The 21,990-nt window shown below is 31.3% G+C and overlaps 2 protein-coding genes and 1 pseudogene across 3 annotated transcripts; 2 read left to right on the top strand and 1 right to left on the bottom strand.

The window, feature by feature from the left end:
- Positions 1–28: 28 nt before the first annotated feature.
- Positions 29–2,587, top strand: BDBG_06937 (ubiquitin thiolesterase). The gene is made up of 3 exons (XM_031722846.1): positions 29–219; positions 276–1,898; positions 1,995–2,587. The coding sequence occupies exons 1-3, from the start codon at positions 204–206 to the stop codon at positions 2,066–2,068; spliced, it is 1,713 nt and encodes a 570-aa protein (XP_031579859.1). The 5' UTR covers positions 29–203; the 3' UTR covers positions 2,069–2,587.
- Positions 2,588–2,748: 161 nt separating this feature from the next.
- BDBG_06936 (thioesterase) lies at positions 2,749–4,709 on the top strand. Its single transcript, XM_002622772.2, has 2 exons — positions 2,749–3,345; positions 3,424–4,709. Exons 1-2 carry the CDS (start codon positions 2,875–2,877, stop codon positions 3,799–3,801), a joined length of 849 nt encoding a protein of 282 aa, XP_002622818.1. The 5' UTR covers positions 2,749–2,874; the 3' UTR covers positions 3,802–4,709.
- An 8,926-nt stretch (positions 4,710–13,635) lies between these two features.
- BDBG_17528 lies at positions 13,636–13,724 on the bottom strand (annotated as a pseudogene). Its single transcript has one exon. The product of its transcript is annotated as a tRNA-OTHER (tRNA).
- Between the last annotated feature and the right edge of the window lie 8,266 nt (positions 13,725–21,990).

The following is a 21,990-nucleotide window of genomic DNA, read 5'->3' as shown; positions in this document are numbered from 1 at the left end:
CTGGCTGTGTCGCTGATGGGGTGGTGGGCGCTGTTTGCACTGTTTGCACTCTTTCTCCCCGCCAACCTCCAGAAGCATTTCTCAGCCAACAACGTTGTTTGTAGTCCCTATATTCCTACCATCCCTTCCCCAATCTCCAAAGGGCTGAAACCTGAATATACATATTTCGTGTGTGTTTTTCAGAGTAATAGTTGGCTTCCGCCATGGCTACGATACCCGGTGAGCCTCCCCTTTCTACTTTCCACTGCTCTCACTTTTCTTCTAACTAGACCCAGTAATCGTCAAACACCAAGGCAAGCGTCACGAAGTCGATCTCGACCCGACTGCCAACGGAGAGATCTTCAAATTCCAACTCTATTCTCTCACAGGAGTTGAACCGGAACGTCAGAAGGTTCTCGTGAAGGGCGGCCAGCTGAAGGATGACACCGAACTTTCAACCCTCAACGCAAAGCCTGGGCAAACATTCATGATGCTGGGAACGCCAAGCTCCAGCGATGCCGCTGTAGCCCTAGCGAAGCCTAAAGAAGCCATAAGGTTCATCGAGGATATGACGGAAGCGGAAGCTGCAAGAGCTGATGGTGCTACTCCTGCCGGTCTACAAAACCTGGGCAACACTTGCTACCTAAACTCGACGCTGCAGACGTTACGAATCCTCCCAGAACTGCAGGAAGAGCTTCTGAAGTACCGACCTTCAAGCGGTGCATCAAATACCTCTAGAATGCTAGGCATGACTGCATCTGGGGACCTGACTGCTTCTCTGAAGGATCTTTACAAGCGCATGTCTGAAACGCAGGAAGGATTTCCGCCCAGAGCCTTTTTAAACACTCTGCGGAATGCATTCCCGCAGTTTGCACAGAGGGCGAAGGACGGCCACGGATATGCGCAGCAAGACGCAGAAGAGGCGTGGTCGCAGATCATCTCGCAGCTGCGCCAGAATCTCACAATCAGGGGCGAGAACGACGCGGAAACGGCCGAGATCTCCTTTGTGGACAAGTACCTCTCCGGGAGGTTCGAGTCGGTTCTTGAATGCGATGATCCTGCAGCAAAAGAAGCAGGTGAAACGGCTATGGAAACATCAGACTCTTTTCTTAAGCTAGACTGCCATATCGACAAAAGCATAAACCATTTGCGGGACGGTCTTTTAGCAAGTTTGGAGGAGAAGGTTGAGAAGCACTCGCCTACTCTCGACCAGGACACAATTTATACGAAACGTTCTAAGATCTCTCGACTACCCAAATACCTTACAGTGCATTTCGTACGCTTCTTCTGGAAGCGGGATGTACAGAAGAAGGTAAAAATTATGCGCAAAGTAACATTTCCCTCCGAGTTGGATGTTGTGGAATTTTGTACCGATGAGCTCAAGAAAAAACTCATCCCTGTTAGGGACAAGGTCCGCGAGATTCGCAAGGATGAACACGATATGGAACGAGCTCGGAAGCGTCAGAAGATCGCACATCAGCGAGAAGAGGAGCAGAAGGCTGATGCAGCGATGGTTGAGCCTGTCAAAAAAAAACAAATGGCCGAGGAAAAGGCTGAAGCAACCACCGATGTTCCTATGGATGAAACCTTCAAAACTGATGCTGAGTACGAAGCCGAGCGTGCCGCAGCAGTTCTAGCTGCAAAGCGAGAGTTGTTCAAGCTCATTGACCCCAAGCTCGCGGCGGATGATGGCTCCAACAAATCCGGACTGTACGAATTGCGCGGAGTAATTACCCACCAGGGCGCTAGCGCTGACAGCGGTCACTACACTTCGTACGTGAAGAAGCAAGGAAGGATTGTCGACGATCCCCTTGCCCCTGGCGGCAGTAGACGAGAGGATGATGGCAAATGGTGGTGGTTCAACGACGACAAGGTTTCTGAGGTTGAGGCTGAGAAGATTGAAACTCTATCAGGGGGGGGTGAGTTGTCATATACTGCGCTATTGTCTCCTATATACTAGGAAAGGAAAGGAATAACAACTTATGAGAGTGGGCTAACTAACATAAATTTCCTAGGTGAATCGCATTCTGCACTGATACTGCTCTACCGTGCAATCGATCTGCCAACTGCGGAGGAAGTTAACGAATAATTCTGCTTCTTTTGTTCAAAATAGACAAGCCTCAGCTGCATCAGTCATAATGATTACTGGCTTTCTTTCAAATTTGCGAGAGCTATTGTTTTCCTATGCTGTATTAAATTAGCTGTAACGATTTGTTTCGGCCGGGCTATCTTTATAAAGCATGGGATTAAAGAGGGATTGCGGAAAAGCTGATAGATTTATCTAGCAAACCAGAGTGCTCTTTTAATGAAAACACATTTACTTACGTCCATGGACCACTTTGGCCTTCATCTCCTCATCCTCCTCCATTCTGCTCGGCCAGCCAGCGGGAACATGAATTTCATGTTTGGTCCTACTTAGTCTGGCCCATACATTTCTTGGCATGAGTCCCACCAGAATCTATCATGAAAAAAATGAACTATTTTTCAGAAATGATTTCAAAAATAAAACAGATTTTCCAATAATAAACAGTGAAAGATAATCATTCTTCAAAAACCAGAATAATACTGAGATTGAAAAACAAATTCAATCTCATTCAGTAAGAATTTGATAACAATTATTAATAATATTTATGAAATAATAATTAATTACATTTTTATACAAGTTTATTTTTCATTCTCTTATGAAAACTACACTGTACATATATACTGTAACTAATTAATAATAATATAATTTCTTTTTCAATGCTAATCTGAAAAGTGAGATAAAGGCGGTGATAGGCTGTCGAAATTCCATATCACATGACTCGGCACAGCCTATCTCCGCAACCAAACTTGTATCCTCGTTGCACCGTAAACGCATCCAGGCACCATCACAACAGTTGATATGTGGCAGCAATGTTTCGCTCTCCAAAACTAATATCCACCACCTTCTACCGCGGTGTATATGCCCAGGGCGCCATTAAACTTCCCGCCCGCTCGCTAATACCCAATCCCTCCTCCAGCGTTTCGCCTGGTTTGAAACGTTACTTCGTCCGTGCGGCACGAGTACCACTGACCCAAAGAGAATATGTAAATCGGCGAAGATTACGCTCGTTGGTTTACGTCGCCATCTTCGGCTGTTTGGGCTATAGTATAGGAAATTCTTTGTCCGCATTCTTAGCGAATCCCGCTACCCCCGGCTCCCATGAGGATACACAACGAGTTAAGCACCTGAGGCGAGTTATGGATAGCCTAGATATGGTTAAGAAGCTGCGGGCTGATCCAGACTATGTCGAATGGGAAGCATACAGTAATTTTACGGAGGAGGAGAAGCCTCATCGACTTACGACTGGGCCTCTAAGTGGGAGTCGCAATATACCTGTGCAGGTTCGTGAGCTTATCGCGTCTATATGTTCTCTGGAGGACATGACAATGGCGTGGCTAACCGATGGTTGATATTCACAGCAAGTATTTTGGAATGAAAGAGAACACAAGGCTACAACAGTCGTACATTTTGGGATCGGGGTCAGCGGCTGGCCCTTAATAGTTCATGGAGGAGCAATCGCTACAGTGCTGGACGAATGCTTGGGACGGGTTGCCATACGCAGCTTCCCGGCTCGAACAGGTGTAACGGCCAACCTCAACATTGACTATATCAGACCCGTCAAGGCAATGGACTTCTATACAGTGACGGCAGAATACGATCCAGAGAAGAGCACAGAACGCAAAGCCATCGTTAAGGGCGAAATTCGAGATTCTGAGGGTAGATTATGTACCACAGGAAATGCCCTATTCGTGGTGCCGAAGACAGTGACGTTGAGAACTCTCGGTGATAATTTCTAAACGTCATATTAGACATCATCCAAGAACCTACTGCACATACCAAACGACTTGACTTATGGAGTTTCCCATGGGGTTGAACACTAACCTCTACCCAAACCCAAGCAATCTGCCGAACAGCCCCGATATGTTAGCAACTAGATATGCAGTTGTGGGAAATTGGATCGTAGCACTATTAGTCTCAATGTCATATCGACGTTTCCCACACGAAGACCTCCGACAGAGCGTCCTGAATTCCTCATGTTTGGACGCAGATAGGCATAAAGGTGGGCATGTCGACTCCACAACATCAACATTCTCTTTACCGAATCTTAAACCCAGCTCTTTCTTTCAACCCACGAGAGTGATAGATCCGACAGCTCGAAATGCAAGAACGGCGCAAGTTGCCCATTTCTTTCTTCTTTCTTTCTTTCTTAACAATAAAAAATACACTGCCGGAGTGAACCAAGGGCCTGCCTGCGTACCTTCTCCCAGATAAATCTTCGCTTCAGGTGGCATTTTCACTGGACATAGTGCATTTAAGATAACCATTGAACGACAACAGAACTGCCTTTTCAAGATCAGCAGAGGTCTAGTATCCAAACACCCCAGCTTGATTTATGTATGCAGCCCATAGCTCACATTAATTTTCCTCGGCATTGACAACTACGAATATCATGCTCCCTACTCTGTTAGTCGAATTAAATCAGGTACACCCACGGAGTTATCGCACATATCCTAATTTGCGGAGCGAAGCGAAGCAATATGTTAGGTGCTTTCAAAACCTGATTAGAATAGACGCCTGTAGAGGAAGCCGCAATGGCCTGAGCCGCCTGTATAGGTAGTCACCAGTCACCACCCATTAAGCAGGCAATTACAGCTTCAATTACTGCAATTGCTGCTAGACTGGCCGGCAGGACCATGAATTTCACGTTTGGTCTCATTTGGTCTGGTCTTATACATTTCTTGGCATGAGTCCTGCTGAGACTAATCATTAAAAAAACATGCAAAGTGACTATTAATCAGATCTCAAAATGAGACTATAACTTAAGAAAATGATCTCATTTAATTTCATTTAGTCTCATTCTTAGTATAAAGTTACTATTTTTAGAGATTTTAAAGTTTTTTATAGACTATTTTTAATTTTTTAAAAAGTAATAATTTTTGATAACATTTAAATAAGATTTAAAGTCATTTAAAGCAATAAAATAAATTTAAATTAAGAAGTGAAAATCATAATCTTATTTTAAAAATATAATAAGAGTAGATAGTAGATTTTACTGAGATAGTATAGAACTACTATTTAATCTTAATACTGTATAATAAGATTAATTAAATTAATAATAAAACTATTAAATATTCTGATTCTGATCTCAGATATAATTATATAATCAGTCTAATTACTGCTACTATAATACAATAAAAGACTTTTTATAAAAATATAATATAATTTATCTCTGTAAAAATTTAATTCTTTATTTATAATTTATATTAATTCTATAAATCTTCTGATTTCTTCTTTATAAATAATTAAAGAATTAACTGTAAATATTCTTTTTTTATCTATTCTGTATAAATATAGCTGTAGATTTATACAGATATAAGAAATTCTACTTCTTACAGATTCTTTACCTCTATTTCTATCTCTTATATAATTAATAGAGTTAGTAGCTCTTGACTATACACAACTATATAGACTAAAGTTCATAACTACTATTTATACCTCAGCTTAAATACTACTATATATTTAATTTTTATACTTATCTTTCTATTATAAATACTTCTAGTAGTTATTATTATATATTATATTAAGCTGTGAATCACTGAATAATTATCTATAAGTACTTATTCTTATATTTTAAGTTCTGTTAGTGTAAGAGGTCTAGACTGAATAGATCAGTATAATATATATAGATCTTATAATATAAAAGTAGAAAACATTAAAGAAGGGAAAAAGAGAAAGTATGAGAATTAGTAATCAGAGTGAATATTTATACACATACATAATAAAGCTTGAGAGTAGAAGAATAGAAATTCTGTGAGTTTTTCAGCTGAGAATCAGAGCTTCAGAGCAGAAGAATAGAAATCTATAAAGTGTAATGAAATAGTCTATATAATTGATCAGACGCAGTTAAACTGACCGTGTAACTGTGTCTGAGATTAGAATCAGAATATTTAATAGTCTTATTATCAATCTAACTGATCTCATTACACTGTTTTAAGATTAGATAGTAGTCTTATACTGTCTCAGTGAGACTTACTGTCTACTCTTATTACATTTTTCAAATCAGATCATGATTTTCACTTCTCAATTTAAATTATTTTTACTGCTTTAAATGACTTTAAATCTTATTTAAGTATTATCAAAAAGCATTACTTTTTAAAAAATTAAAAATAGTTAAAAAAAACCTTAAAATATCTAAAAATAGTAACTTTATGCTAAGAATAGAACTAAATAAAATCAAATGAAATCACTCTCTTATTTTTTCTAAGACATGATTTCATTTTCAGATCTGATATATAGTCACTTTGTATGTTGTTTTAATAATTAGTCTCAGTGAGATTCATACTAAGAAATATATGAGATCAGATTAAGTGAGATTAAATATGAAATTTATAATCTCAGTAATTATTATTATTATTATTCTTCAATTATAGATGTATATAGTCAGAGACTATGACATCTATTTGAGAACTTTTAGTTCTCAGAGTTTTTTCTATATCTATAAAGTTAAATATTATACATTTATCAATTTCAGATATATAAAATCAGAAAATTCCAGCTCAGAATATAAAAACTGTTTATAAATTACAGTATTTTAACACCTTCTAATACTTTGAAATCATTTGATAATATCATGATAAAAGAAAAGAGAATATAGTCTTAAAGATAGACATACTAAATCAATAGATAGAAAAGAATAAAAAAAAGAAAAAGTAAAGTAAAGAAAGACTATGATAAAATAAAATTACTAAAAGATAATGTATAGCTGTTTTAACAGACTATATTTAATCAATTTTCATCTCTTCATATTCAGATATTTCTGAATTTAGCTATTTTCTTATCACTGCTTGAGTTTCTGATAGAAAGTCTATTAAGTATTTAATTACTGTCTCAGTTGAGAATAAGAATCTTATATTTAATTGATTTAAATCATACTTCTTCTTTAATCTGACTCTGAGACTACTGTATAATACATAATATATTAAAATATACTTAGAATTTTCATTTACATTGCAGAATGAGCATTCTGTTGAATTAAATCTATCATCAAATCTTTATATATAAGATTTGAAATAACTATGTTCTAGTTTCAGCTAAATTATAGATGAGAATATTTTCTTTTTACATTTAATTGAACAAGATTTTCACTTAGATTTTATCTCAAATCTTGAATAATATATACTCTTCTTTTGTTTCTGCCAGCTTTCATTTCACTTATTTAAATAAGATTCTTTTATCTTTCTCTTTATAAAAGATCAGAACACTGTTTTTTGAATATATCTGCTTAATTCTGAACTCTTTTTTACTGCTGAATCAGTCAATTCATTGTCATAAATATTCATATAAGCAGAAACTTAGTGTAGATGAATTATCAGTTTTAATATTCTTCTCTTTTAAAACTTTATAATAGTATTTAATTATTATTATTATTATTATTATTCTTCAATTATAGATGTATGCAGTCAGAGACTATGACACCTACCTGAGAACCTTTAGTTCTCAGGGTTTTTCCTATATCTATAGAGTCAACTATTATACATTTATCAATTTCAGATATGTAAAATCAGAAAATTCCAGCTCAGAATACAAAAACTGTTTACAAATTGCAGTATTTCAACACCTTCTGATACTTTGAAATCATTTGAAAATATCATAACAAAGGAAAAGAGAACATAGTCTTAAAGATAGACACATTAAATAGATATATAGAAAAGAACAGAAAGAAACAAGTACAGTAAAGAGAGACTATAACAAAATAAAATTATTAAAAGATAGTATATAGCTGTTTTAACAGACTATATCTAATCAATTTCCATCTCTTCATATTCAGATACTTCTGAATTCAGTCATTTTCTTGTAACTGCTTGAGTTTCTGATAGAAAGTCTATTAAGTATTTAATTCCTGTCTCAGTTGAGAATGAGAACCTCATATTTAATTAATTTAAATCATACTTCTTCTTTAATCTGACTCTGAGACTATTGTATAATGTATAATACATTATAATATACTCAGAGTTTTCATTCACATTGCAGAATGAGCACTCTGTTGAATCAAATCTATCATTAAATCTTTGTATATAGAATTTGAGATAATCATGTTCTAGTTTCAGCTGAATTATAGATGAGAATATTTTCTTTTTACATTTAATTAAACAAGATTTTCACTTTGATTTTGTCTCAAATCTTGAATAATGTATGCTCTTCTTTTGTTTCTGCTAGCTTTCATTTCACTTGTTTAAATAAGATTCTTTTATCTTTCTCATTATAAAAGATCAGAACACTGTTTTTTGAATAGATCTGATTAATTCTGAACTCTTTTTTACAGCTGAATCAGTCAATTCATTGTCATGAATATTTATATAAGCAGGAACTCAATACAGATGAATTATCAGTTTTGATGTTCTTCTCTTTTAAATTTTCAAAACAGAGTTTAAAATCAGTTCAAGATTCATTTGATCATTATAAATCTGACTATTTCTAAGTCTTTTTAAAGCAGCTTGACTATTAGAGAATATTTATATCTCTTTCAAACTATTTTCTCTTTTATAAGATTTTATTTCAATGAGTTTGAAAGCTTTCACTATTACAAATAGTTCAGTATCAAAGACTTTAGATTCACAGTCTAAATTTCAGAAATCTGAGATAAAATTGATATTATCTTCAGTATAAGCAATGCCTGTGTCTAATCTATTCAAATTCTTATTTTTTGAGTCATCTGAGTAAATCAGAATAGAGTCTTTTATATTAATTGTAGAGATCTTTTTCAAATGCTGTTCATATTCACTCTCTTTAGATAGTTCACTTATTTGTAAGTTAATGAGAGATTTCAGCTTTTCTCTTCAGAGAGATATCTTCTCATGATCAATTTTCTCAACATTTAATACAGAAAATTGATTTTTAAGAAGTGAATATAGTCTATACAGTTGAGAGAGCATTTTCTTTAAAGCATTATTCTAATTTCAATCAAGAAATCTATTTTAATTCAGTTCATTTCCTGAGTTAACTAATGAAAATGAAGAAGAGACTCTTTCTCTGATTATATAATTTAAGCTCATCTTTATGACTCTCAGAGCATAGTTTATACAGGCTTTTTTAAATCAAATAGCAGAAGATGAGATTGAAGCATTAATTTTCATTGCTTTAATAGAAGATGATTTGAATGCTCTCAGAATTCTTCTCAAAGCTCTGTTTTATAAACTTTGAAAGAGTTCAGTGAAATTATCTTGATTATTTCATCAAACTTGAACTTCATAATCAGCTACTGAGATAATACAGGCTATGTATAACTGTCTCATAGTCTGAAAGAATAGATCTCTCTCAGTATTTAATAGTCTGATTATACTATTCAGTAGTCTCTCTGTCTTGATAATTCTTTGTTGAATATGATATTTAAAATTCAACTTAGAGTTTAATCCATACTTCTAGTTTATTTGACATTCAAACTGGGTTTAATCTCTTTATTTAAAAGAGTTAGACTTAGTTCTTTTTCATTAAATCTGGAAAAAAAGTGAATTAGCTCAGTTTTATTCATATTAAATTGAATTAGATTGATATCTACTCTAATAAAGATTTTCTTTACTGCTTTCTCAATTACTTCTAAATTCTCTTTGATTGTCTTTGAACTGTAGAGTAGATTAATATTATCTATATAACTTGAAGATCTCACTATTTTCATGTCTCTATTCTTGAATAGATATGCAGTGTATATTGCAAATAAAACAGATAAGATTGAAGATTCTTGTGATACTTCTATTTTTATCTCAGTTTTATCTTGTTTTCTTCCATCAAAGAATAGTTATATAATTCTTTTAGATATAAAACAATTAACTCATTTTATTAGAGAAAGTGGCAGTTTTAACATCTTCAAAGTTTGAATCATCTTAGACTTTGAAACATGATCAAATGCATCTTTTATATCAATAAAAACTGCAGTTGAGACCAGGTCTTCATGCTTTACTACTTAAATATTATGAATAACTGAAAGAACAGTGTCAATTGCAGAACATTGTTTTCTATCTCTCATTTATTCATTAAATAGAAGAGAATTATTAATAGAGCTTATAAAAGATAATCTAGTAGCTATTATCTTTTCTAGAATTTTTCTTAAACAGTTCAACAGAGATATTACTCTATATGACTTAGAAATTGAAGCTTTTCTATTAGATTTTGTAAGAATTACTTCAGTAGCTTCTCTTCAGTATTTAGAATAATAATCATTTTTTAAGAGATTAACAAAGAGCTTAAAATATTCATTCTTCAAGTAGGAATATGTGTTTTGAATAATCAAGTGATTAATTGAATCAGGCTCTGCAGCAGTTTTAATTGAACTTGAGAATATTACTGACTCTAGTTCATCACATGTAAGCTCAGGCCATTCCCAGTTATTTTCATTAATATATTCATGAAATAACATATTCTTCTCTTCTAAATGTGATGAGTTTTAAAAGTAAATTCTTATAAAAGCTTGACATTTTTTCTCAAAAGAGTTTGCTGTATACAATTCATTCTGAAATTCATATTTTAAGGTTGAAAGCTTTGCTACACTTCTTGTTTTAGTATACTTAAAGGCTTTAAAAACTTCTTTTTCTTATACTTCTTTAAGAAATTTATTTCAGTAATCTGTTTTGACTCTTTTAATATCTGAAAAATATTCATTTTAAATAGCTTTGAACTCTTCATTAGATATTAAGTTATTCTTTCAATCTCTTTTAGCAGTGACTAATTTCTTTCTTTTAGAAGTGATATTCTCATTTCATCAAGGTTTGAAATACTCAGAAGACCTTTTCTTTGAAATATTTTCTTCAATACTTGTTAGAAGAATAGATATAATCAGCTTTACTCTATTCTCAAGCATTTTATTTAAGATATCTTGACTTTGATTTCAATAGAGATCACTCTGTCTTTCAGATTTCAGCTGTTTTACTCTTTCTTCAACTGCTTTTCAATTAGCTTTTTCAAAGTTATACTGATTAGAGAGAAGAGGATTTTCACTTCTTTATTTTTCACTCAGTTTAATATTAAATTGAATGATCTTATGATATGATTCTGCGGTTTCATTTGAATCAATAAACCAGTTTATAAGTCTTTTTTTCATTAGATTTTATGACATGAAGATTAGATCTATAATAGATTTCTATTTCATGTCTTTTCTAAAGAATGTTTATTGATTAGACTTGTTAACTAAATCTATTAAATGCTCAAAAATTCATTCAATTAGATTATCAGCTCTTACTGCTCTTTTGCATTCTGAATTTCATCAGAGATAATGTGCATTAAAATCTTCTACAATTATAGAGTTTCTTGATGAAGTTATGTTCAGAAATTCTCTATTAATTATTCAGATGTTATTATTTTTCTTCAATAACTTTTCATTATAGATATTTATGAGCTGTATAGTATCAAACTCATTCTCTTTATCTATAATATCACTCACTAGAATATCAGGGTCAGACATGATATTAAATCTTAGATTAAATTAATATCTTAATCTCTTTCTTTCATAGATCACTACTCTTGACTTTATCTCAGACTTTTGAGATAGAAAGCAGTAGTAGCTTGAATGAGAAATGACATATTATTACTCAGCATCAAAATTCAGCTTCTGAAGTAGTATAAAATCAACTTTTTATTCAAATACAATTTGAAGACAAGAATAAATGCAATTTAAGTTTCTATTCACATTATTTTAAATAAATGTGATTTTTGAAGAGTTTTTAAACTTTTTTCATTGTTTTTATTGTATATTTATACTAAAAGAGAGTAGAGTAGAATCTAATCACTATCATCAGATAGTAGATTATAACTATTCTGAAAAGTAGGAATCTCAACTACTTGTATTATATCTAGTTTATTATCAGAGTCATTTCTCAATTCTCTAATCTTAACAGGAGTTTGAGGATTCAAATTCTGTTTATATTTAGCTGAAGAATTGAAGTTTGAAGATTTAAATAGCTGAGAGTTTCTTCTTTTTAAGCTTACAGTTGTGAGTTTACTGACTTAACTATTCTCTTCAGTTCTAGATTTGCTTTGAGCTTCATCTTTTCTTCAGTTCTTTTGAGTTCTTAAAGTAAATATACATTCTTTTGAGCTAGATGCATGTTTTTCTTTGTAATTAGAGTATTTAAGCATAGTGTATTGACATATTTCATCTCTTTTTGAGCATGTTTCACATTTATGCTCACTAGTTTTGTGATCTCTGACACAGAATGTATATTTTAAGTCTCTAAAGTAGAAGATTATAAAGAGTTCATATCTTTGATAGTTTGAACACTGTGTTTGAGTTTTGAGATTCATTCTTGAGTCTTTGTATTCATGAACTCTCATTTTTAAATCTATTACTCTTACTTCAGAGATCTTTGACTGTTCAAGTATTTTTATATATACTAGCACAGAGGCATTTCTTCTGCTTTATCTGAACTCAATTGAATTTAATCACACAGGCTCTTTTCTCAGTTGAATAGAGTTGTATTCTTCTAATTCATTTTTGAGAAGTAGCATTTCTTCTTCACAGTCAAAAATTTCAACTGAAATAGTATAAAGAATGAATTTGTCTCACTTTTCATCTCTCTTAGATAGAATTATTATGTTTAACAAAGATTCTACTACTGATTTTCAGAGATTCTCATTCTGAATAAGGAATTCCATACTGAATTCAGACATTGTAGTCAGAATGATGAAGTTTTCAAAGAAGAATGACTCAATTGAAGCTATAACTGGTTTTTGAGCTTCAATATCAGTTATTAACTGAGAAAAGAACTACTGATTAATTTCATTTCTAATTCTGAAAAATAAGAATTTGAGTTTAGCTTGTTTCTTTGTAAGATATTCTGATTTAAGACTTTGAGAATAAGTCTTCTAATTCTGAAGATTTAGAAGTTTTTCTTCTTTTGCATTTTTTTCTTCACTTTTCTATGAATAGAAGTATGAGTATTATTCTTCTCAGTTTTCTTAGAATTTTGAGCAGGTTTTGAGATAGCAGATTTAAAGACAGCAGATTCAGCTGCTTGAGTATATGTTTTCTTCTGATTCAAAGAAGAAGAAGAAGTAGAAAAAGAGAAAGAAGAGCAAGATAAGAAGTCAGTGATTATACTAGGAATTTTCAATGTTTTTTGAACTGTGTTTGAAATTTCAAGTTTGAACTTGATCATCTCCTGTAGTTGTCTAGCCTGAGTATGAAGAATTAACAGAACTTCTTTATTTATCTCACTCAGACACTGCTTTTCAAGAATCTTGCTTACTTTTTCAAGTTTCTGTATTTTAAGAACTTGTTATTTCTCTATTTCTTCTTTCTTTCTTCTCTTCAGAATTTCAATCTCAGAAATAGCATTTAAGAAAGCATCTTTTTTCACATTATTATTATTATTATTATTCTTCCATTATACTTATATGCAAGCGGAGCTAATGATGAGTCCTTGCATGATGTTAAATACAGGTCAAGTGTTGGTTATACAGGAGGAAATACAGGTGTTGAGATCACACCAAGATAACAAGAACATAGGAAAATACAAAGAAGTGACAATTAGATACATGCAATAATAACTTCCCAGCCCAGGAACATAGAGCGATTCATTGAAGTGATTTGTACACCTCTGTATTTATTAGAAACCTGAGGTGCTTGAGTTCCGGATTTAATGTATCCCCTGCGGGTTTCGAACCCACGCGCCTTGGTTTCCCACGCCAAGGCGCTACCGGGTGGCCGCATTAACCATTCGGCCACCGGGGCTCTTTTTTCACATTAACTGAGTGTATTTTTAAACTCATTATTCTCACTCAATGAAAAGTTGATCAGACTGTTTTAATTGAGATATGTATTAAACTCTTTTAACAAGTTGATCAGACTGTTTCAATTAAGAGATTTCTAAGTCTGTTTTCAATTGAAAAGTTGGTCAGACTGTTTCAAAAGAAGAATAAAAGACTTTTATGTATAAAATACCTGATTTTTTTCACACTAGTTCAGTAACTAGGTTAGATTTTTAAAGAGAATCTAATAAACTAGAATTGATTTTTAAGATAAATTAATAAAATCTTTACAATCTCTTTCTTGAAATACAGTGAGAAAAAGTATGATATCAATTGATAATAAATCAGATGATATGACAGTTTTTGAGAGAAAAACTAATAAAAAATAAATTAATTTTTTGCAGAGAAATTGATTAAAACTATTCAATTTTATTCTAAATTATTCAATTCTTCTCACACAACAAGTGTACAACTCAAATCAGTTAATAGAGAGTGTAAAAGAGAATTAAGTATTAATGAAAGCTCTTCAGTCACTGAAAAAGTAATTCTCACTTAAAAGAATATAAAATTATAACAGAAAACAACTCTGTTTTTAATTCTTTATAAGAATATTGTATAAAACTCAGAGAAAAACATCTTACTTTTTCAAGAGAAGTAAAAAACTATTTCTAAGATTTTTATTTTTATTTTTTTTTTGTATTAACTGCTGTAGAAGAATGAGATAGAAACTACTAAGATATACACTACTATATACTCTCTATCAAGACTTTTCCTCTTCAGAGTCTTGATATTATAGAGAATATAAGTCTGTTTCTATATAATAATATAAATATTGTCAGCAGAATGTAGAGGAACTGATTATTTATATCTCAAAATAGAAGACTTTATCAATGATTATATTAATATAGAGTTAATTCTTAAATTCAATAGAAATCTAGTGTTGCTATTCTCAATCTCTTGCAGAATCTATTGAATATTGAGATATTAAAACTAGATTTAATATATCTCACTGTGCAGGGATCAAAGGCTCAGTCAGACCTTGAAATATACTGAATTTATAGTTGTTGACATGCTGTTGACTTGTTCTGTTGACTTGTTGTTCACTGATTATGTATTGAGTACTGTTGCTGAGGTATCTTTTTGTACTTTTCTATCAGAGATGAGCCAGATTGAGAGAGGTGGTATGAGAGTGAGACTTGATGTTGATGTCTAGATACACTGAAGACAGACTGTGAAGATTGCACTTCAGAAGTAGCTGTTGATTATGTGCTTGATATTATCACTGAGGTATCTTTTTGTATTGTTCTGCTGGGGATGAGCCAGATTGAGAAGGGTGATATGAGGGTGAGACTTGGTGTTGAAATATCAAAGATGGACAGGGTTTTCGCAGATGTCACTTCTCAGATATCTCCACAATTACAGATCAGGGATCTTCCAAAATCGAGAAGATTGATGCATATGACTAGGTCTTTCCACCTTACAATTTGTATGGCAATTTGGCCCGGGGTTGTGGTGTGATAGGGGAGAACAGGGGATAATCCCACACAGGAGTTTTGAACAATATCTGGTTCATGTTTGGCTGGATAACTCCACCACCACACGGGGTATGCGGTCAGCGATGGGGTCAAAATGCTCATATGATTGAGGGCTTTTCAATGAGTCTATCAGCGGGTTCTTATTCAAAAAATTGAGCAAGTTCATGATGAAGTGCTTTTGATTTCTTTCTTCTTTCTTCTCTTTAGAATTTCAATCTCAGGAACAGCATCTGGGAAAACATCTTTTTCCACATTAACTGAGTGTACTCTTGAACTCATTTTACTCACTGAATGAAAAGTTGATCAGACTGTTTAAATTGAGAGATTTATCAATCTATTTTCAAATGAAAAGTTGATCAGACTGTTTTAATTGAGAGATTTATTAATCTATTTTCAAATGAAAAGTTGATCAGACTGTTTCAGTTGAGAGATTTATTAGTCTATTTTCAATTGAAAAGTTGATCAGACTGTTTCAAAAGAAGAATGAAAGACTTTTATGTATAAAACACCTGATTTTTTTCACACTAGTTCAGTAACTAGGTTAGATTTTTGAAGAGAATCTAATAAACTAGAATTGATTTTTAAGATAAATCAATAAAATCTTTACAATCTCTTTCTTGAAATACAGTGAGAAAAAGTATAATATCAATTGATAATAAATCAGATAATATGACAGTTTTTGAGAGAAAAACTAACAAAAAATAAATCAATTTTTTGCAGAGAAATTGATTAAAACTATTCAATTTTATTCTAAATCATTCAATTCTTCTCACACAACAAGTGTACAACTCAAATCAGTTAATAGAGAGTGTAAAAGAGAATTAAGTATTAATGAAAGCTCTTCAGTCACTGAAAAAGTAATTCTCACTTAAAAGAATATAAAATTATAACAGAAAACAACTCTGTTTTTAATTCTTTGTAAGAATATTGTATAAAACTCAGAGAAAAACATCTTACTTTTTCAAGAGAAGTAAAAAACTATTTCTAAGATTTTTGTTTTTTTTTGTATTAACTGCTGTAGAAGAATGAGATAGAAACTACTAAGATATACACTACTATATACTCTCTATCAAGACTTTTCCTCTTCAGAGTCTTGATATTATAGAGAATATAAGTCTGTTTCTATATAATAATATAAATATTGTCAGCAGAATGTAGAGGAACTGATTATTTATATCTCAAAATAGAAGACTTTATCAATGATTATATTAATATAGAGTTAATTCTTAAATTCAATAGAAATCTAGTATTGCTATTCTCAATCTCTTGCAGAATCTATTGAATATTAAGATATTAAAACTAGATTTAATATATCTCACTGTGCAGGGATCAAAGGCTCAGTCAGACCTTGAAATATACTGAATTTATAGTTATTGACATGCTGTTGACTTGTTCTGTTGACTTGTTGTCTGCTGATTATGTATTGAGTACTGTTGCTGAGGTATCTTTTTGTACTTTTCTATCAGAGATGAGCCAGATTGAGAGAGGTGGTATGAGAGTGAGACTTGGTGTTGATGTCTAGATACACTGAAGACAGACTGTGAAGATTGCACTTCAGAAGTGGCTGTTGATTATGTGCTTGATATTATCACCAAGGTATCTTTTTGTATTGTTCTGCTGGGAATGGGCCAGATTGGGAAGGGCGGTACAAGGGTGAGACTTGGTGTTGGAACATCAAAGATGAACAGGGTTTTCACAGATGTCACTTCTCAGATATCTCCACAATTACAGATCAGGGATCTTCCAAAATTGAGAAGATTGATGCATATGACTAGGTCTTTCCACCTTACAATTTGTATGGCAATTTGGCCCGGGGTTGTGGTGTGATAGGGGAGAACAGGGGATAATCCCACACAGGAGTTTCGAACAATGTCTGGTTCATGTTTGGCTGGATAACTCCACCACCACACGGGGTATGCAGTCGGCGATGGGGTCAAAATGCTCATATGATTGAGGGCTTTTCAATGGGTCTATCGGTGGGTTCTTATTCAAAAAATTGAGTGAGTTCATGATGAAGTGCTTTTGATTTCTTTCTTCTTTCTTCTCTTTAGAATTTCAATCTCAGAAACAGCATCTGGGAAAACATCTTTTTTCACATCAACTAAGTGTACTCTTGAACTCATTTTACTCACTGAATGAAAAGTTGATCAGACTGTTTAAATTAAGAGATTTATCAATCTATTTTCAAATGAAAAGTTGATCAGACTGTTTTAATTAAGAGATTTATTAATCTATTTTCAAATGAAAAGTTGATCAGACTGTTTCAGTTGAGAGGTTTATTAGTCTATTTTCAATTGAAAAGTTGATCAGACTGTTTCAAAAGAAGAATGAAAGACTTTTATGTATAAAACACCTGATTTTTTTCACACTAGTTCAGTAACTAGGTTAGATTTTTGAAGAGAATCTAATAAACTAGAATTGATTTTTAAGATAAATCAATAAAATCTTTACAATCTCTTTCTTGAAATACAGTGAGAAAAAGTATGATATCAATTGATAATAAATCAGATAATATGACAGTTTTTGAGAGAAAAACTAACAAAAAATAAATCAATTTTTTGCAGAGAAATTGATTAAAACTATTCAATTTTATTCTAAATCATTCAATTCTTCTCACACAACAAGTGTACAACTCAAATCAGTTAATAGAGAGTGTAAAAGAGAATTAAGTATTAATGAAAGCTCTTCAGTCACTGAAAAAGTAATTCTCACTTAAAAGAATATAAAATTATAACAGAAAACAACTCTGTTTTTAATTCTTTGTAAGAATATTGTATAAAACTCAGAGAAAAACATCTTACTTTTTCAAGAGAAGTAAAAAACTATTTCTAAGATTTTTGTTTTTTTTTGTATTAACTGCTGTAGAAGAATGAGATAGAAACTACTAAGATATACACTACTATATACTCTCTATCAAGACTTTTCCTCTTCAGAGTCTTGATATTATAGAGAATATAAGTCTGTTTCTATATAATAATATAAATATTATCAGTGAGATGTAGAGGAACTGGTTATTTATAACTTAAAATAGAAGACTTTATCAATGATTATATTAATATAGAGTTAATTCTCAAATTCAATAGAAATCTAGTATTGCTGTTATCAATCTCTTGCAGAATCTATTAAATATTGAGATATTAAAACTAGATTTAATATTTCTCACTGTGCAGGGATCAAAGGCTCAGTCAGATCTTGAGATATACTGAATTTATAGATGTTGATATACTGTTGACTTCTTCTGTTGACTCATTGTTCACTGATTATGTATTGAATACTGTTGTCAAGATATCTTTTTATATTATTCTGCTGAGAATGAGCCAGATTGAGAGGGGCAGTACAAGAGTGAGACTTGATGTTAATGTCTAGATACACTGAAGACAGACAGAGTATTCACAGAGATTACACTTCAGAAGTGTCTGTTGATTATATACTTAATATTATTACTGAGATATCTTTTTGTATTTTTCTGCTGAGAATGAGTCAGATTGAGAAGAGTGATAACATAATCAATCATCTAACACTCATTTCCACCTAACACTCACCTTGTAAATCAATTACAATCAACTTCAAATATTCATATCTCAATGAATATTTATTTGAAACTATTCTAAAAAACAGAATAATAATTTGTAGATATATATTATATTATTGTAATAACAGTGTATTATTGATACTTTAAAGTTGTAATTTAAATAAATTATTTTATTAAATCATTTAAATATATTTATATTTAATAAATTATTTTTCAAATTTTAAAATTTCAAGAATTGTCAATATTTTACTTGTAATTTATAAAAAAAATTATAATAAAAAAATAAAAAAATTCTTAAAAATTAAAATATAGAATTCTTATATAAAATAATTTAATATTTATTAAATTATAATATATTTATATAAGAATTATTATTTTTAATAATATATAATACATATTTCTTAATTTATAATAAAATATTATATATTTTATTTTACTGTATTTTATTTTCTAATTGAATTCATATTTTAATTAATTTTAACTATATTATAATAATTTTGAATTATATTATACTATAAGTCTTGATATTTATAGATTACAAATTAGAAAATTAAAATAATGAATATTTATTGAGATATTAACATTTAAAGTTGATTGTAATTGATTTACAAAGGTGAGTGTTAGGTGGAAATGAGTGTTAGGTGATTGATTATATTACAAGAATGAGACTTGGTGTTGATGTTTTGAAACATCAAAGATGGACAGGGTTTTCACTGATATTACTTCTCAGATATCTTCACAATTACAGATTGAGAATCTTTCAAAATTGAGAAGATTGATGCATATGGCTAGGTCTTTCCATCTTACAATTTGTATGGCAATTTGGCCCGGGGTTGTGGTGTGGTAGGGGAGAACAGGGGATAATCCCACACAGGAGTTTTGAACAATGTCTGGTTTACATTTGACTGGATAACTCCACCACCACACGGGGTATGCAGTCGGCGATGGGGTCAAAATGCTTGTATGATTGAGGGCTTTTCGATGAATCTATCGGCGGGTTCTTATTCAAAAAATCGAGCGAGTTCGTGGTGGAGTAGTTGTAAATGATATATTGATTCACTTATTTGTAAGTCTATGAGAGATTTCAGCTTTTCTCTTCAGAGAGATATCTTCTCATGATCAATTTTCTCAATATTTAATAAAGAAAATTAATTTTTAATCAGTGAATATAGTCTATACAGTTGAGAGAGTATTTTCTTTGAAGTATTATTCTTATTTCAATCAAGAAATTCATTTCAATTCAGTTCATTTTCTGAGTTAATTGATGAAAATGAAGAAGAGACTCTTTCTCTGATTATATAATTTAAGCTTATCTTCATGACTCTCAGAGCATAGTTCATGCAGGTCTTTTCAAATTAAATAGTAGAAGATAGAATTGAAGCTTCAATTTTCATTACTTTAATAGAAGATGATTTGAATACTTTCAGAATTCTTCTCAAAGCTCTGTTTTACAGACTTTGAAAGAGTTCAGTGAAATTATCTTGATTATTTTATTAAACTTAAACTTTATAATCAGCTACTGAGATGATACAGACTATGTATAATTGTCTCATAGTCTGAAAGAATAGACCTCTCTCAGTATTTAATAGTCTGATTACACTATTCAGTAGTCTCTCTGCCTTGATAATTCTTTGTTAAATATAATATTTAAAATTTAACTTGGAGTTTAATTATACTTCTAGTTATTTAATATTCAAACTGAGTTTAATCTCTTTATTCAAAAGAGTTAGACTTAGGTTTTTCTTATTGAATCTTGAAAAAAAGTGAATTAACTCAGTTTTATTTATATTAAATTGAATTAGATTGATATCTGCTCTAATAAAGATTTTCTTTACTGCTTTCTCAATCACTTCTAAATTCTCTTTAATTGTCTTTAAACTGTAGACTAGATCAATATCATCTATATAACTTAAGAATCTCATTATTTTCATCTCTCTCTTCTTGAATAGATATGTAGTGTATATTGTAAATAAAACAGATGAGATTAAAGATTCTTACAGTACTTCTATTTTTTATCTCAGTCTTATCTTATTTCATTTCATCAAAGAATAGTTGTATAATTCTTTTAAATATAAAACAGTTAACTTATTTTATTAGAGAAAGTAACAGTTTTAACATCTTCAAAGTTTGAATCATCTTAAACTTTGAAACATGATCAAATGTATCTTTTATATCAATAAAAACTGCAGTTGAGACCAGATCTTCATGCTTTGCTATTTAAATATTGTGAACAACTGAAAGAACAGTGTCAATTACTGTAAGAAATCTCACTTCTCGCGGATTCTTTACCTCTATTTCTATCTCTCGCGTAATCAATAGAGTTAGCAGCTCTTGACTATATATAACTATATAGACTGAAGTTCATGAATACTATTCATAACTCAGCTTGAATACTATTATATATTTAATCTCTACATTTTATCTTTCTACTGTGAATACTTCTAATAGTTAATATTATATATTATATCAAGTTGTAAGTATCTGAATAATTATCTGTAAGTACTTATTCTTATATTTCAAGCTCTATTAGTTAGTAACTGTCTATTATAACTAAAAGAACTAGAAACTTATATACTTTAATCTCTGTGAACTCTACTGCAGATACTCAGAAGCAGTTACTTAAATTATAAATAATCTCTGTAAAAGAAGTCTCAGAGAATTTATTAATTACTTATAAAATATTATTCTCTACATCTATAACAGAGAAACTCTCTAAACTTATAAATAAATTAATCTTAGTAAAGAACATTCTTGAGTATCTCTCACAGAATTAAGCTATTTTTCTATAAGAAATACTTACTATCTGTAAATACTCTCAAACTGAGTCTCTAGATATAATCTTCAGAAATATTTATAAACTGAAAAGAAACTTTCTTAAGCTGTAATCACTTAAGATTATCTATTAAATCATAATCTGTAAATGTAAGAATAAGTGCTCGCAGGTAATTATTCAGATGTTTGCAGCTTGATGTAATATGTACTGTTAACTACTAGAAGTATTCATAATAGAAAGATAAAATGTAAAGGTCAAATGTATAATAGCATTCAAGCTGAGTTATACATAGTATTTATGAACTTCAATCATTTTATGAAAGAACTGTAGAAAAGGCCTGCTGAAATCACTTACTATCTCTGATAGAATCTGATAAGATATGATAATTGACTTCACTATTAATCTCTCT

Source organism: Blastomyces gilchristii, assembly GCF_000003855.2.
Source record: "Blastomyces gilchristii SLH14081 genomic scaffold supercont1.16, whole genome shotgun sequence".
In the NCBI taxonomy this organism is placed as follows: Eukaryota; Fungi; Ascomycota; class Eurotiomycetes; order Onygenales; family Ajellomycetaceae; genus Blastomyces; species Blastomyces gilchristii.
This window is presented reverse-complemented; position numbering and strand designations above follow the sequence as displayed.